The sequence below is a fragment of the Hemiscyllium ocellatum genome, chromosome 15, assembly GCF_020745735.1.
Source record: "Hemiscyllium ocellatum isolate sHemOce1 chromosome 15, sHemOce1.pat.X.cur, whole genome shotgun sequence".
Lineage (NCBI taxonomy): Eukaryota > Metazoa > Chordata > Chondrichthyes > Orectolobiformes > Hemiscylliidae > Hemiscyllium > Hemiscyllium ocellatum.
Window position 1 is genome coordinate 27,514,956 of NC_083415.1, and position 16,331 is coordinate 27,531,286.

The 16,331-nt window shown below is 41.1% G+C and overlaps 1 protein-coding gene across 3 annotated transcripts in view; it reads right to left on the minus strand.

Moving 5' to 3' along the window:
• Window positions 1–16,212, minus strand: part of rnf114 (ring finger protein 114) — a 32,958-nt gene extending 16,746 nt beyond the window's left edge. The window contains exons 1-4 of one of the 3 annotated variants that reach the window (XM_060836010.1): window positions 16,127–16,212; window positions 5,644–5,827; window positions 2,456–2,606; window positions 1,268–1,374 (exon numbers count right to left, since the gene is read on the minus strand). In XM_060836010.1, coding sequence (XP_060691993.1) covers window positions 1,268–1,374; window positions 2,456–2,606; window positions 5,644–5,771 — 386 coding nt within the window. In that variant the 5' untranslated portion in view covers window positions 5,772–5,827; window positions 16,127–16,212. Of the gene's footprint in view, window positions 1–1,267; window positions 1,375–2,455; window positions 2,607–5,643; window positions 5,828–16,080 lie in introns of all 3 variants that reach the window. The other 2 variants (XM_060836008.1, XM_060836009.1) reach the window with 2 other exon arrangements.
• Window positions 16,213–16,331: the final 119 nt, after the last annotated feature.

A 16,331-nucleotide genomic window follows, 5' to 3' on the forward strand; every position in this document is an offset into this window, starting at 1 on the left:
ACCTAACACAAGTCTCTCATGGAAGCTGAAAAGGAAACATGACCATGTAGGTCTATTTCTTATCAAAGAAAGGTTATTCTGCATTCCTTTCACAATTACCAAAATCTAATAAAAATAGTCATATTCTTGAACTTTCAACAATTCATTCCCAGACAGTGTACCAATGTACTCACCTAGAATCTGGAGACACATTTGTAGAGTACGTTCCGATTCAATCTGATCACTTCCTTCTAAATGTGCCATAATTAATAGTGCTAAATCTCCATTTGCCTATTACATGTCCCATAAATTAGTATGGATATTTTTGAAAGTTAATTTGCAAAACTCTCCAGAATACTTGCTTATCTGCCTTTTGTTTCTCCTAAAACTTGAAACAAAATACCAACAAGTTCAGCCCTAGTTTGATCATACCAGTTCGCAGGCGTATGGCCTTTACACCCCTCAAGGCACAGCCAACCATTATGTGGTATTAAACATACAGAGCTGAGCCTTTACCTAAAAAGTAGGCAGTGTAAAGTGTGGGTCACCAGAATGAAAGAAGAATACCAGTGAATGAAGGAGAGATAAGTATATGAGAGTATAGAAAGTGAATGGAAGCCCAAGGAGTTTAAAACAATGTTTAGAAGAATGGAAGAATAAAGTAAAGCACTATTCATTTTGTCCTAAAGAGCTGGGCAGAAAGATATATCTAAAGTAAATGTGAAAACATGCAATTATGGTGAAGAACACAATTGGAATGAAGAGAAAAATTTTAAGGTAGCATCTGAAGTGACGAAGAGATTAAAATCTTTGCTTCACAATCTTCTCTACTTATCCCATTACCATATTGTTATCTAATCTCTCTTCCTGCTAGTGTATCTCACGCACTTCCCTTGGTTCTTTACTACCTCCTACAACACAACACAGCCCCCCCCCCCCCAATACTTTTTCTCAGCTTCTACACTTGGGAAGTTCAAATATGTTTGCTCAAAATATATTACACAACTAACATTTCCAGTCTGAAGGTCACCTTTTCAGACATTAGCTCAAATCAATAATTGGTTTACTTTGAGTCAGTCTTGAAAATTTTTCATGACTCAGTCTACATAATTGCTCTGTACCAAAAGGGACATAGCAGGAATTTCAACTAGTGAAAGAACTGATCCACATTCAAACAGCAAACACAAAATACATTTCATTCAAATACTTTAATTCTACAAAGGATATCTATAAAATGAAAACAAATAGATGCAGTTATGAGGAATGTGAAACAATTAAATATAGTCACCTAAGGCTGGGATGTTGATCCTTCATGGATGCTTTCACACCTTCAGAAATAAACTCCCGGTATTTTGGGCATGTTGCATTATGGGAACGCAACATTTTCATATAAACCTAAATTGGAATAATTTGAAAAGGCTACAGCAGTTATATAAAATAAACAAAAAAATTGCTGAATGAAATCATACTCCCAGCAGTTTCAAGATCAAGTGCAATTTGAACCTTATATCAGCTCAGTCAGTCAGACATATCATGCTGCACATGGCTTTTCTGATTTATGCCTTTGTGGTTAAAGTCAAGTTGTAGATTTATAGCAAATAGAAGCTAACTTATGATTGGTTTCATTACATTTACCTGTGATGCAATTTGGACAGGCTGAGGGTGTGAAAATGCTCGGAGTGTACTTTTCAAATTATTTTTAAAACAAAACCCTTTATTAACAGTGTCCATCCATTTGCTGTAAATGGCCTGAATGCCAGACTACTGATTAAATTCTTTTGGGATGATTGTCTGTTTAGCTGCTAACCCAAATGGTACCATAGCCTTGATGATGTTTTCGTGTTTCATATTAATATTATTCTAGTATGTCTTTATTACTGTTACAGTAAAATTCTGTATGAATGACATCTCAGTCACATCTCAGCATTTAAATTATTCAATAGTTTACAAAAGGAAACATAAAACAGAGCTGTGCATTGTAGGAGGTACTCTGATATTGCAGACATTGGAAGCTCTCTCAAGTATAGGGCAGATCAACCAGAGTACTGTATAACTAATGTGTTCTTCACCTTAAGTACACCTGTGATTTTGCACGAAGATCTTTTGTATGAGGCCAAGATTTTGACTTATCTGAAAGTAGCAACTAATAAGTTGCTGCTATTATTTTAAAAAAGACATTTCCTTTTACAAATCAAGGTTGTATTGCACGATCGTTTCAGAGATACTAGTCTGAGGAGTTTTTGGAATAAGGAATACTGCTTACACTCTTTGCAGGTACTCTTAGGGAAAATGGATGTCATTCCTTTTGTACAACCTTACTGTATCCTGGACTCCAAAAGTAGGATAGAAAAAAATCCTGTACTTAAGTGGAACATTGTATCCAACGTTTTGAAATTAAATTAAGTTAGTGACGTGAGTTAGGGATGAGCCAAAATATGTAACATTTCTCTCATCATCATTAGCAGGTACTACTGACCTGAGTTCCACAGCCACTGCAGATTGTTGCAGTTACTTCTAGTTTTCTCTCAATTTCAATAGCTTTAGTCCCTCCTTTTAGGGGAGAACGACACACTGCACAAATTGGTTTTTTTGCCTTCTGTAACGCAAGCAGGCAAACCTTGCAAAATCTAATGAAAAACAAGTTTAGAAATGATTGAACGTAAAATATTTGATGGAAGGTGGCAGAACCATTCTTTCAATACTACCATTTAAACAAAATAGAAATATAATTTTGGAAACCACAACCAGTATCCATATTTTAAAAGTTATATGGCTTAAAAGAAAACTTGTATTCAAGTATCTTCAAATCAAAATATTAACAATAAAAAAGGAGACCATGGATTGCATTAACCACACAAGAGAGAGATTGATATATTTGATATTAAATCTGGTTAGGCCCAAATCACAAATTGGTTCAAAACTATTAGCTGTAACTGCAAATTGACTTTGCCACCAGTTCTCTGTTGACTGGAATTGTGCAGGATTTCAAAACCCTGCAATGGGGATGGAGATGTACAGAGTAAAAGCACCAGAGGGCGATTAGGGTTAGAACCTTCTTGAATGAGACAGAGTACTGACAGCAAATAAATATGAAAACATGAAAGTGGGTTACACTTTACCTAATAAAACAATAAGATCAGAGTCTGCTGTATCTGTATTTACCATGTATAACAATAGCCACAAGGATTGGTGCTAGGCCCTCTACTTTTTGTCATTTACATAAATGATTTGGATGAGGGCGTAAGTGGACAGCGAAGAGGATTACCTCGGATTACAACAGGATCTGGACCAGTTGGGCCAATGGGCTGAGAAGTGGCAGATGGAGTTTAATTCAGATAAATGCGAGGTGCTGCATTTTGGGAAAGCAAATCTTAGCAGGATTTATACACTTAATGGTAAGGTCCTAGGGACTGTTGCTGAACGAAGAGACCTTGGAGTGCAGGTTCATAGCTCCTTGACAGTGGAGTCGCAGGTAAATAGGATAGTGAAGAAGGCGGTTGGTATGCTTTCCTTTCTTGGTCAGAGTATTGAATATAGGAGTTGGAAGGTCATGCTTTGGCTGTACAGGACATTGGTTAGGCCACTGTTGGAATATTATGTGCAATTCTGGTCTCCTTCCTATCGGAAAGATGTTGTGAAACTTGAAAGGGTTCAGAAAAAATTTACAAGGATGTTGCCAGGGTTGGAGGATCTGAGCTATAGGGAGAGGCTGAACAGGCTGGGGCTGTTTTCCCTGGAGCATTGGAGGCTGAGGGGTGACCTTATAGAGGTTTACAAAAATATGAAGGGAATGGATAGGATAAATAGACAAAGTCTTTTCCCTGGGGTCGGGGAGTCCAGAACTAGAGGGCATAGGTTTAGGGTGAGAGGGGAAAGATATAAAAGAGACCTAAGGGGCAACTTTTTCACACAGAGGGTGGTACGTGAATGGAATGAGCTGCCAAAGGATGTGGTGGAGGCTGATACAATTGCAACATTTCAGAGGCATTTGGATGGGTATATGAATAGGAAGGGTTTGGAGGGATATGGGCCGGGCGCTGGCAGGTGGGACTAGATTGGGTTGGGATATCTGGTCGGCATGGACGGATTGGACCGAAGGGTCTGTTTCCATGCTGTACATCTCTATGACTCTATTTAACATGAAGGTATAATAAAGTGTTTACTTTGAAATGTAAGCCTTAAGAAATTCTTGACTGATTCCTTGATCAGTCTGCATCAAACTCAATATTGCATCAAACCACATGTTAATACAGTTGTCAACAGCAAAACTAACATTTTGAAGATTTCCCTTGAAAAAGCCTCTGAACAACTGTTTTCTATAAAAGTGTGAAATAGAAAATGTTTTTCTGACACAATGGGTGCAATCGTACTATCTTCAGTCAAGTAAAGACTCAAGAGGTCTTTTGGGCATGAGTTCTTCAAATTGTTTTTAAAAATGTGCAATTAATGATGGAAAATAGGAAAAAGACGGGAAAGGCAGCAACAATACATGGAGGCAGGAATGGAGACAATGCAGCTGCAAACTGAAAAAAAAGAGGCAGGTGTTGAACGAGTGAGGTGGCAGAGAGAGGCATGAAGGTCTCAAAAAGCTATCAGGTACGCAAGGTGATGGACAGGAACAAAATGTAATGGATAAAAGAAAGAGCAAAGTTTGCATAAGGAAGCAAAGTATTGGAGTGAGTAACAGAGGAAAGGTGGAGAGTGATATCAGGAGTGAGTGAGGAGGAGGTTAAGGGGGAAGAGAACATAAAAGAGATTCTAAAGGAGGCAAGAATTTTACAAAAGAAAGAGAATATGCAGTAAGTGACCATAGTCTGTTTGTTTATGTTGTATATATGAAATATGGTGTCACAGCATTCCACCATGATGTGTGTAATGACATCACAGACAGACATTTCAATTCCAAGGCAGATCAAGTTAATACCGGTGTGATGATATGTTTGTGACACAATGGTTGAAGAACAATAAACAACATAGCATTTTTTAGTGTTAAAAATGCCTAGGTAAAGATGGAAGAGGAAAATTAAAACATCCAAGGCATGGTCAATCAAGGTTAGTGGTGCACAGCTCCTAAACAAGATGTTAAGAAGAATAAGTAGACTGGGAGGACAGCAATAAATTAAACATGACAATACAATTTTGTTTGGATTACGGGAGTTCATCCATAGCTATAGTCACCAGTTTGCAGGGTTGCAGAGGGATCGTCTATGCTAAAGCAACCAGAAGGAAGAGGCAGATCAAGTAGTCTGTTCAGATCTTTTAAGAGTCCAGTAAAACACTTTTAAAAAATCTGGACTTCAATGCACATAAATCTTTGTTGTAAATTTAACCTGAAATGCTCTATCCAGTTGTACCGCGGTTCATATTACTTTTTTTTTCCATTCCAATGATCAAAATAGAATATCTGATGTTATGATTTATAGGGTAGGAACCAAAACACTCCCAATTGCCTAAATTCTCCACAACTCAGCATATCATGAAAGCTTAACCCAGAATATTATGCACATTGCAGCTGTCAGTATTCATTTGAAAAATCTTCGCTAAAAACTTTTTATTTAAACTCTCCTCAACAACAAACTAAATTTAATTCGATGTTATTCGATAAATTTAACACTGACGATGCAAACTGATTTAATTTTTAAAAAAAACAAAATGCTTTCTTACACATGATTGCATTCGACACGCATGGGATTTTCAAAAATTTCTAAGCAAACAGAGCATGTCAAAGCTTCTTTGTCATCCTCAGCTGTATCTTTGCGACGGGATGCGTCCTCTTTATAGCTCATCGCCATTTCGAATATTTCTGTCTATTTCCGCTTATGATTAACGTCAGGTAGAGGCGGGGATCCTGGTCAGAGAAAAAGACCATATCATATTAAACGATTAGCATTAAGCAACCGAAAGGAGACAGCACCACTTCTCATTTTGAAGGAGATTACAGCTGTTCTACATCATGCTTGAGACATAAAGACTTCCGATGTAATATTTCCTCAATCGAAAGTTGTAAGACAAGAAAAACATTCAAGCTTCCTTTTCTATATTGCACTTATTGCATATGTTCACTCGGTCACAGTGCAAAAAAATTGATTTTTTTTCGTTAAACGTAATCTGGACTGGTTGATTAAACAACTGACAATGAAGAAGTTTGTTTATGGTTGAAAAACAAATGATCGTAGTGCACATTTTGCAGAAATTCACCTTTTCGTGCATACTGGGAGTTAACCTATAGATTTTTTTTCCCTTTAAATTCTATTACAGACAATTTAATATTAGAAGTTTGGCGCCCGCGCTATCAATACCAATGGCCTTGCTCTACAACTATATACTGCAGATTATTGTTTGTTTACAAGGGATCTGCCAAATGTCACATTTGGGGCAATATAGTTTACTCACAACAACGGAACACATTTCATTTAAATTAATTTGGTTGCAACTATCTATTGTGTGCTTCTGTAAGTGACAAAATGTGAAAATATTAAGAATACATCACAGGTGCACGTTAACTCAGAAACTACTGAGTATTACGATATAAGGTTTCTCCATCCAGAGAAAGATGGTGATATAGTGGAAATACATGTTACTGAACTGTCAATGAAGAGGTCCAGACTAAGACCCTAAAAAAAGGTTCAGGTTTCCCTAATGCAGCTGAGTGCATTTATATGAAACTAATAAAAAATCTAGAATTATAAAAGGTCATTTCAGTGTAACTACAACAATACCATAAGAAACACACCTGATGGTTTACTACTGACCTTTGAGAGGGAAAAAAATTTAAAAGGGACCTAAGGTGTAACCTTTTTACACAGAGGATGGTGCTTGTATGGAATGAGCTGCCAGAGGATGTGGTAGAGGCTGGTACAATTACAACATTTAAAAAGATATCTGGATGAGTGTATGAATAGGAAAGATTAGAGAGAAAAGGGTCGAAGAGTGTGGTGCTGGAAAAGCACAGCCGGTCAGGCAGCATCCGAGCAGCAGGAGAATCAACATTTCGAGCATAAGCTCTTCATCAGGAGCTGATTGGAGAGCTTATGCTCAAAGTGTTGATTCCCCTGCTCTGCAGTTGCTACCTGACTGGCTGAATTTTCCAGCATCACACTCTTCAACTCTGATCTCCAGTCCTCACCCTCTCCTTAGAGAGATATGGGCCACGTGCTGGAAAATGTGACTTGATTAGATTACGGTATCTGGTCAGGGTCTGTTTTGTGCTGTACATCTCTATGACTTTATGCTTCCCAAAATGTGACTCCAGACCCAAAACAATATAGTTGACTTTTAACTGCCTTTTCTACTTAGTTTTACAGGCAATTTATTAATGAGCAACAAATGCTGACCCTGTCAATCATGTCTACAGCCCATGAAGTATTAAACAAAGTTCTACTTTCGATTTTTCCATTCTCACTTAGAATCCATTCACTTAAGATTGAGAACACAAATTATCTCTTTTCTTTCTTTCTATTAATGGTTGAAGCCCATTTTCCTCCAGCTTCCACTTCTCCCTTTGATCAATACTCACTCACCACCTTTTTGATTCACATGAAGATCAGGCTAACTTGCTGCATACAATTCATCATTCTATCAAGAAAAATGAATGATCAACTTCTGTTTTGTGAGCCTGCAATTGCTCTCCCCTAAAGAAAATGGAAAATTACAGGCTAGTGAGCACTTAAAGATAAAATTCCAGCAATCTTGGTAAAGTAACAAATCTGAAGAACTGTTGTATTCAAGACTTGGTGCAAACTTGGTGAGGGAAGGACAAGGTTAGAAATATAGATAAGTAGACTAGATATTAAAGAAAGAAACTGTAATACACATCAGCAAAATGCTCTGCATGAACAATAAGGGATATAAAAATAATTTACCTTTTTCAAGAAGACAGACCAGAAACAGATGAAGAAGAATGCCAAAAGTATGAACACCCCAGCCCCAAGAAACGTAAGAGAATGTTTTGAATTGTACTTTTAGTGTTGTAAATACCTAATTTGTAATGGTTTTATTTACATTATTAAAAAAATCATTTAGAATGATAATTACCTAATTGATCTTTCAAATTGCAAACAGGGATCAAAATGACCTATGCCCCTGCTCCCAACTTTAGTGACAACATCAAGGACCTTTGCTTAAAAGTAAGAGACTCTATTTTTATTGCAGAAACTAACTGCACCCAAAACAAGCAAACGTTAATACCAGAAATGTTGCAGGAAACTATGTAGAGCAACATAAAAAAAACTATAGAAAGCATCAGGTATCAGACCCTGAAGCAAGCAAGCACATAGTTCTCTTTCACATACAGTAGAGTTCATTGCCTCAAGTAACCATACACGTTTTAAGTATTGCAAGAAGCATTTGAACTTCCTTTGCTCAGTAGACATGATTATCACTGTTATTGCTGTCCCTCAATTGATGTTTACTCAAGTGACTTTCTGCCATGAAGAGATACTCAATTGTGGGAAGAACCTAACAATTGAACATGCTAACATATGCTTACTGCATGTCTGAGTCATAGAGATGTACAGCATGGAAACACCCTTCGGTCCAACCTGTCCATGCCGACCAGATATCCCAACCCAATCTAGTCCCATCTGCCAGCACCCGGCCCAAATCCATCCAAACCCTTCCTATTCATATACCCATCCATATGCCTCTTAAATGTTGCAATCGTACCAGCCTCCACCACTTCCTCTGGTAGCTCATTTCATACACGTACCACCCTCTACGTGAAATAGTTGCCTCTTAGGTCTCTTTTATATCTTTCCCCCCTCACCCATGCCCTCTAGTTCTGGACATGCCGATCCCAGGGAAAAAGATTTTGTCTATTTATCCCATCCATTCCCCTCAATTTTGTAAACCTCTATAAGGTTACCCCTCAGCCTCTGACGTTCCAAAGAAAACAGCCCCAGCCTGTTAAGCCTCTCCCTATAGCTCAGATCCTCCAACCCTGGCAACATCCTTGTAAATCTTTTCTGAACCCTTTCAAGTTTCACAACATCTTTCCGATAGGAAGGAGACCAGAATTGCACGCAATATTCCAACAGTGGCCTAACCAATGTCCTGTACAGCCACAACATGACCTTCCAACTCCTATATTCAATACTCTGACCAATAAAGGAAAGCATACCAAACGCCTTCTTCACTATCCTATTTACCTGCAACTCCACTGTCAAGGAGCTATGAATCTGCACTCCAAGGTCTCTTTGTTCAGCAACACTCCCTAGGACCTTACCATTAAGTGTATAAGTCCTGCTAAGATTTGCTTTCCCAAAATGCAGCACCTCGCATTTATCTGAATTAAACTCCATCTGCCACTTCTAAGCCCATTGGTCCATCTGGTCCAGATCCTGTTGTAATCCGAGGTAACCCTCTTCGCTGTCCACTACACCTCCAATTTTGGTGTCATCTACAAACGTACTAACTGTACCTCTTATGCTCGTATCCAAATCATTTATGTAAATGACAAAAAGTAGAGGATCCAGCACCGATCCTTGTGGCACTCCACTGGTCACAGGCCTCTATTCTAAAAAACAACCCTCCACCACCACCCTCTGTCTTCTACCTTTGAGCCAGTTCTGTATCCAAATAGTTAGGTTGCCCTGTATTCCATGAGATCTAACCTTGCTAATCAGTTTCCCATGGGGAACTTTGTCGAATGCTGTATAGTCCATATAGATCACATCTACCGCTCTGCCCTCATCAATCTTCTTTGTTACTTCTTCAAAAAACTCAATCAAGTTTGTGAGACATGATTTCCCATGCACAAAACCATGCTGACTATCCTTAATCAGTCCTTGCCTTTCCAAATACATGTACATCCTGTCCCTCAGGATTCCCTCCAAAACCTTGCCCACCACCAAGGTCAGGCTCACTGGTCGATAGTTCCTTGGCTTGTCTTTACCGCTAGCCTTTGCCAACCTCCAGTCTTCCGACACCTCACCTGTTATTATCAATGAGACAAATATCTCAGCAAGAGGCCCAGCAATCACTTCTCTAGCTTCCCACATAGTTCTCAGGTACACCTGATCCGGTCCTGGGGGTTTATCCACCTTTAACCGTTTCAAGACATCTAGCATTGCCACCTATGCAATCTGGACATTTTGCAAAATGTCACATCTATTTGGTAAAAACAATGACTGCAGATGCTGGAAACCAAATTCTGGATCAGTGGTGCTGGAAGAGCACAGCAGTTCAGGCAGCATCCAAAGTGCAGCGAAATTGACGTTTCGGGCAAAAGCCCTTCATCAGGAATAAAGGCAGTGAGCCTGAAGAGTGGAGAGATAAGCTAGAGGAGGGTGGGGGTTGGGAGAAAGCAGCATTGAGCACAATGGGTGAGTGGGGGAGGGGATGAAGGTGATAGGTCAGGGAGGAGAGAGTGGAGTGGATAGGTGGAAAAGGAGATAGGCAGGAAGGGAAAGTCCAGACAAGTCATGGGGACAGTGCTGAGCTGGAAGTTAGGAACTAGGATGAGGTGGGGAAGGGGAAATGAGGAAACTGTTGAAGTCCACATTGATGCCCTGGGGTTGAAGTGTTCCAAGGCAGAAGATGAGGCGTTCTTCCTCCCAGCGTCTGGTGGTGAGGGAGCGGCGGTGAAGGAGGCCCAGGACCTCCATGGCCTCAGCAGAGCAGGAGGAGGAGTTGAAATGTTGGGCCACGGGGCGGTGTGGTTGATTGGTACGGGTGTCCCAGAGATGTTCCCTAAAGCGCTCTGCTAGGAGGTGCCCAGTCTCCCCAATGTAGAGGAGACCGCATCGGGAGCAACGGATACAATAAATGATATTGGTGGATGTGCAGGTAAAACTTTGATGGATATGGAAGGCTCCTTTAGGGCCTTGGATAGAGGTGAGGGAGGAGGTGTGGGCACAGGTTTTACAGTTCCTGCGGTGGCAGGGGAAAGTGCCAGGATGGGAGGGTGGGTTGTAGGGGGGCATGGACCTGACCAGGTAGTCATGAAGGGAACGGTCTTTGCGGAAGGCAGAAAGGGTGAGGAGGGAAATATATCCCTGGCGGTGGGGTCTTTTTGGTGGTGGCAGAAATGTCGGCGGATGATTTGGTTTATGCGGAGGTTGGTAGGGTGGAAGGTGAGCACCAGGGGCGTTCTGTCCTTGTTATGGTTGGAGGGGTGGGGTCTGAGGCGGAGGTGCGAGATGCGTTGGAGGGCATCTTCAACCACGTGGGAAGGGAAATTGCGGTCTCTAAAGAAGGAGGCCATCTGGTGTGTTCTATGGTGGAACTCACCCTCCTGGGAGCAGATCTCCCACCCACAGCTTCCAACATAGTCCAGGAACCCCGCACTGCCCAGCTCTACCTCCTTCCAAGATCCACAAGCCTGACCACCCTAGCCGACCCATTGTCTCAGCATGCTCCTGCCCCACTGAACTCATCTCTACCTACCTCGACACTGTCCTATCCCCCCCTAGTCCAGGAACTCCCCACATACGTTCAAGACACCACCCATACCCTCTAAAAGAAGATCTAAAATAAAGGAGAGGCAAGCATGGATACTGGACTGCTGGAAAATGAGCCTGGAGAAGTAGCGATGGGGAACAAAGAAATGATGATGGAATTGAATTGGTGATTTGTATCAGTTTTCATAGCAGAAGACACGAGCAACATACCAGAACTTCAAGAAACTCAGGGGGCAGAGGTGAGTGTAGTAGCTAACACTGAGGTGAAAGTACTTGGGTAGCTGAAAAGTCGAAAGATAGATAAATTACCAAATGGACTACATCCCAGAGTTCTGAAGGGGAAAGCTGAGGAAATTGTAGCGGCATTGGTGATCATCTTTCAGGAATCCCTGGAATCAGAGAGGATTCCAGAGGACTGCGAAATGGCTAATGTAACACTCCTGTTTAAGAAGAGGAGGAGGCAGAAGACAGGAAACTATAAGCTGGTCAGCCTAATGTCAGTAGTTGGTAAGATTTTAAGAGTCCATTGTTAAGGATGAGATTGCAGAGTATTTAGAAGTGCATGGCTTCATCAAGGAGAGGTCATGCCTGACAAATCTGTTAGAATTCTTTAAGGAAGTAACAACCAAGTTACAACCAAGGAGAGCCAGTGGACAGGATCTATTTGGATTTCTAGAAGATCTTTGACAAAGAGCCATACAAGAGGCTGCTGAATAAGATAAGAACCCATGATGTTAGTGGCAAGGTACTGGCATGGACAGAGGATTAGTTGACCGGCAGAAAATAGGGAAAATAGGGATAAAGGGGTCTTTTTCAGCATGGCAGCCATCGACTAGTGAAGTACTGCAGGGTTCTGTGTTGGGACTATAACTATTCACCTTATACATTAACAATTTGGACGAAGGAACTGAGGGCATTGTTGAAGATGGCCAAAGATAGGTAAGTGTTGAGGAAGCACGGAGAATGCAGAAGGACTTGAACAGGTTAGATGAGTCGGCACAGATGTGGCAAAGTGTGAGGTTGTACATTTTGGTAGGAAGAATAGCGTTGTAGATGATTTTCTAAACAGGGAAAGGCTTCAGAAATCTGAAACCCTGAAGGACTTTGGACTCCTACATCAGGATCTTCTCAAGATTAATATACAGGTTCAGTTGACAGTTAGGAAACTAAATCCAAAGCTGGCAATCATTTCAAAAAGGCTCAAAACAAGAACAGAGATATACAGAGGTTGTATAAGATACTGATCAGATTGCATTTGGAATGTTGCGAGAAGTTTTGGGCCTGTATCTAAGGAAAGATTCGGGGTGGGGTGGGGGAGGGGAGGTCCAGAGCAAGTTTACAAGTATGATCCCAGGGATGAAGGGCTCGTCATCTGAAGTGTTTGAGGACTCTGTGTCTCTATTCAATGTAGTTTAGAAGGATAAAGGCAATCTCATTGAAACATACAGGACACAGAGACACTGAGGATACAGTGAACATGGAGAAGATGGTTTCACTAGTAGGAGAGACTAGGACTTGCCGGCATAACTTCAACCTAAAGGGATGACCTTTTGGAACTGAGAAAAGAAGGAATTTCTTCTACCAGCGGGTGGAGACTCCGTGGAACTCATTGACTCAGAGGGCTGTGGAGCCCAATACATTGAGTCTCTTTAAGACAGAGAGAGATCGGTTCTTGGTTAGTAAAGAGATCAAGGGTTATGGGGAGAAGGCAGGAAAATGGGGTTAAGAAACATATCAGCTATGATTAAATGGTTAGGCAGACCTGATGGGCTGAATGCCTTAATTCTGCTCATCTATCTTATGGTTTTATGACACATAACCTTCTTTGTGCCTGCGCGAGACGAAAGAAGGGGAAATTGGTTATGTTAAGATCCTGCTGTAGACATTTTCTATTCAACATATTCAGAAATGTTATTACACACCTCTGAAGCATGTGGGACATGAGCCCAGACTTCTTGGCCCAGGAGGGCTTCACTGTATGTATGCTACTGAAAGGCAGTCTGAGCTGATTGCACCAATTAGTAATATCTGATCTTGCAGCACAGGATGGAAAGAAATTACCTTGGAAATTAGAAACACCGGAAAGTGGTCAAAGGTATTTGAGTATTGAGCAGGGCATGTCAGACTTTGTAGATCATTTTATGACACTGGGATAATAGAAGGTAGATACTCAAGTAATTCTGGGCAGAAGTCTGCAATCTAGAGCACTGAGATGGATGATTTCATGCTCAGAATAAGTGGATTATTCTGGCAATGAGCAATGCATCTGAAGCCTTTGATTCTTCAAGAAAGATACTCGATGGTGGTTGGGGAAAATATAGATAGACTATTCATTCCAATTCATCGGGTCAAACATGGATGCCAGAGACCACTGGAAATGCTGGCATCTGACAATGTTGGAGGGAAACTTTGTTTAAAAGGACACAATTTAGAATTTTAACTTTCAGATTCTGTCTAAACTTTTCCATCACTATTTTAAAATTAATAGAATTAGTCGTTAGCCCCAAAGTGCTCCCCACTGACACCTGTCAATTGTCATACCTTATTTCCCAAGAGTAGGTCAAGTTCTCCCCCTTTTCTAGTAGGTACATCCACATACTGAATCAGATAATGTTCTTGTACAAACTTGACAAACTCCTCTGTATCTAAACCCTTAACACTTTGGCAGTCCCAGTCTATGCTTGGAAAGTTAAAATCCCTGACCATTACCACCCTATTTTCATGCGAGGTGCTTAATTTTGGGAAAGCAAATCTTAGCAGGACTTATACACTTAATGGTGAGGTCCTAGCGTGTATGCTGAGCAAAGAGACCTTGGAGTGCAGGTTCACAGCTCCTTGAAAGTAGAGTCACAGGTAGATAGGATAGCGAAGGTGGCGTTTGGTATGCTTTCCTTTATTGGTCAGAGCATTGAGTCCAGGAGTTGGGATGTTATGTTGCGGCTGTACAGGATGTTGGTTAGGCCACTTTTGGAATATTGTGTGCAATTCTGGTCTCCTTCCTACAGAAGGATGTTGTGAAACTTTAAAGATTCAGAAAAGATTTACAAGGATTTTGCCTGGATTGGAGGATTTGAGCTATATGGAGAGGCTGAACAGGCTTGGGCTGTTTTCCCTGGAGTGTTGAAGGCTGAGGGATTACCTCAGAGATTTATAAAATCATGGGGGGCATGGAAAGGATAAATAGACAAGGGTTGGGATTGTTGTGATTCTGTTCACCGAGTTGGCAATTTGTGTTGCAGATGTTTCGTCCCCTGTCTAGGTGACATCCTCAGTGCTTGGGAGCCTCTTGTGAAGCGCTTCGGTGACGTTTCCTCCGGCATTTATAGTGATTTGTACCTGCTGCTTCCGGTTGTCAGTTCCAGCTGTTCGCTGCAGTGGCCGGTATTTTGGGTCCAGGTCGATGTGCTTATTGATTGAATCTGTGGATGAGTGCCACGCCTCTAGGAATTCCCTGGCTGTTCTGTGTTTGGCTTGTCCTAGAATAGTAGTGTTGTCCCAGTCGAACTCATGTTGCTTGTCATCTGAATGTGTGGCTACTAAGGATAGCTGGTCATGTCGTTTCGTGGATGCAGAACGTTAGCTGTCTTCCTGTTTGTCCTATGTAGTGTTTTGTGCAGTCCTTGCGTGGGATTTTGTAAATTACATTGGTTTTGATCATGCTGGGTATCGGGTCCTTCATCCTGGTGAGTTGTTGTCTGAGAGTGGCTGTTGGTCTGTGGGCTGTTATGAGTCCTCGTGGTCGCAGTAGTCTGGCTGTCAGTTCAGAAACGTTTTTGATGTAAGGTAGTGTGGTAGTCCTTTGGGTTGTGGCATGTCCTCATTCTGTTGTCTTTCCCCTAGACATCTGTTGATGAAATTGCAGGGGTATCCATTTTTGGCGAATACATTGTATAGGAACACTTGAGCTACAAATCTTCTCCCAAGGGTTGGGATTGTCCAGAACTAGAGGGCATAGGTTTAGGACAAGAAGGGAAAGATTTAAAAGGTACCTAAGGGACAAGTTCTTTATGCAGAGAGTGGCATGTGAATGGAATGAGCTGCCAGAGGAAGTGATGGAGGCTGGTACAATTACAGCATTTAAAAGGCATCTGTATGATTATATAAACAGGAAGGGTTCAGAGGGATATGGGACTAGATTAATTTAGGTTATCTGATCAGCGTGGATAAGTTGGACTGAAGGATCTATTTCCAGGCTGTACATTGCAATACCACTAATTTTCTTGCATATGAAGGGGACGCAGAAGAATGGCCCTGATAAAGTGCACGTAAGAGCACGTGAGAAATACACAAACAGAGAGAAAATAATTAACGTTTCTATATTGTCTTTCATGATTTCATGACATCTTAAACAAGGGTAATATCTGTGCCAATTAGTTCGCATCATAAAATGGCAAAACTTTAACACCTGAATTAAGCAGCAATATTTAGTTATTGTACACACCCCTTAACACAAGTCACTCAGATCATATAAAAGCATAAAGCACCATTGTGAACAGTGAGGTATGTAAAGCAGGCCCTAATCTTTGCATCAAATAATGAGTGAAGAGGGATTGAAAAGATTCATCATATACTAGCGAGAAACGCCGTATATTTGACTCAATATCATAACTTTATATTTCCCGTCAATACTATAAAGGACAGCGTTCCCTCACAGCCACCCACTTGTGACAAATAAACTCGTCAATAAATTAAAATTAAATACCTACTGAAGTCTTAATCAACTCTTCAAACCAAAATTAGAAACTGACCAAAAATTGAACGAAAGGCTGTGAAATTGAACGCAGGCCCACCTCCGCTTGCAGGCTAACGTCAGCGATGTGCGCAGGCGCCGAGTCCGAGCCGTATAATGCGCAGGCGCCGAGTCCGAGCCGTATAATGCGCAGGCGCCGGGTCTGAGCTTCAACGGTCTCCGGAGCTCGCTGATCCGGAAACTGGTGAGAGCCAATCAGAGGG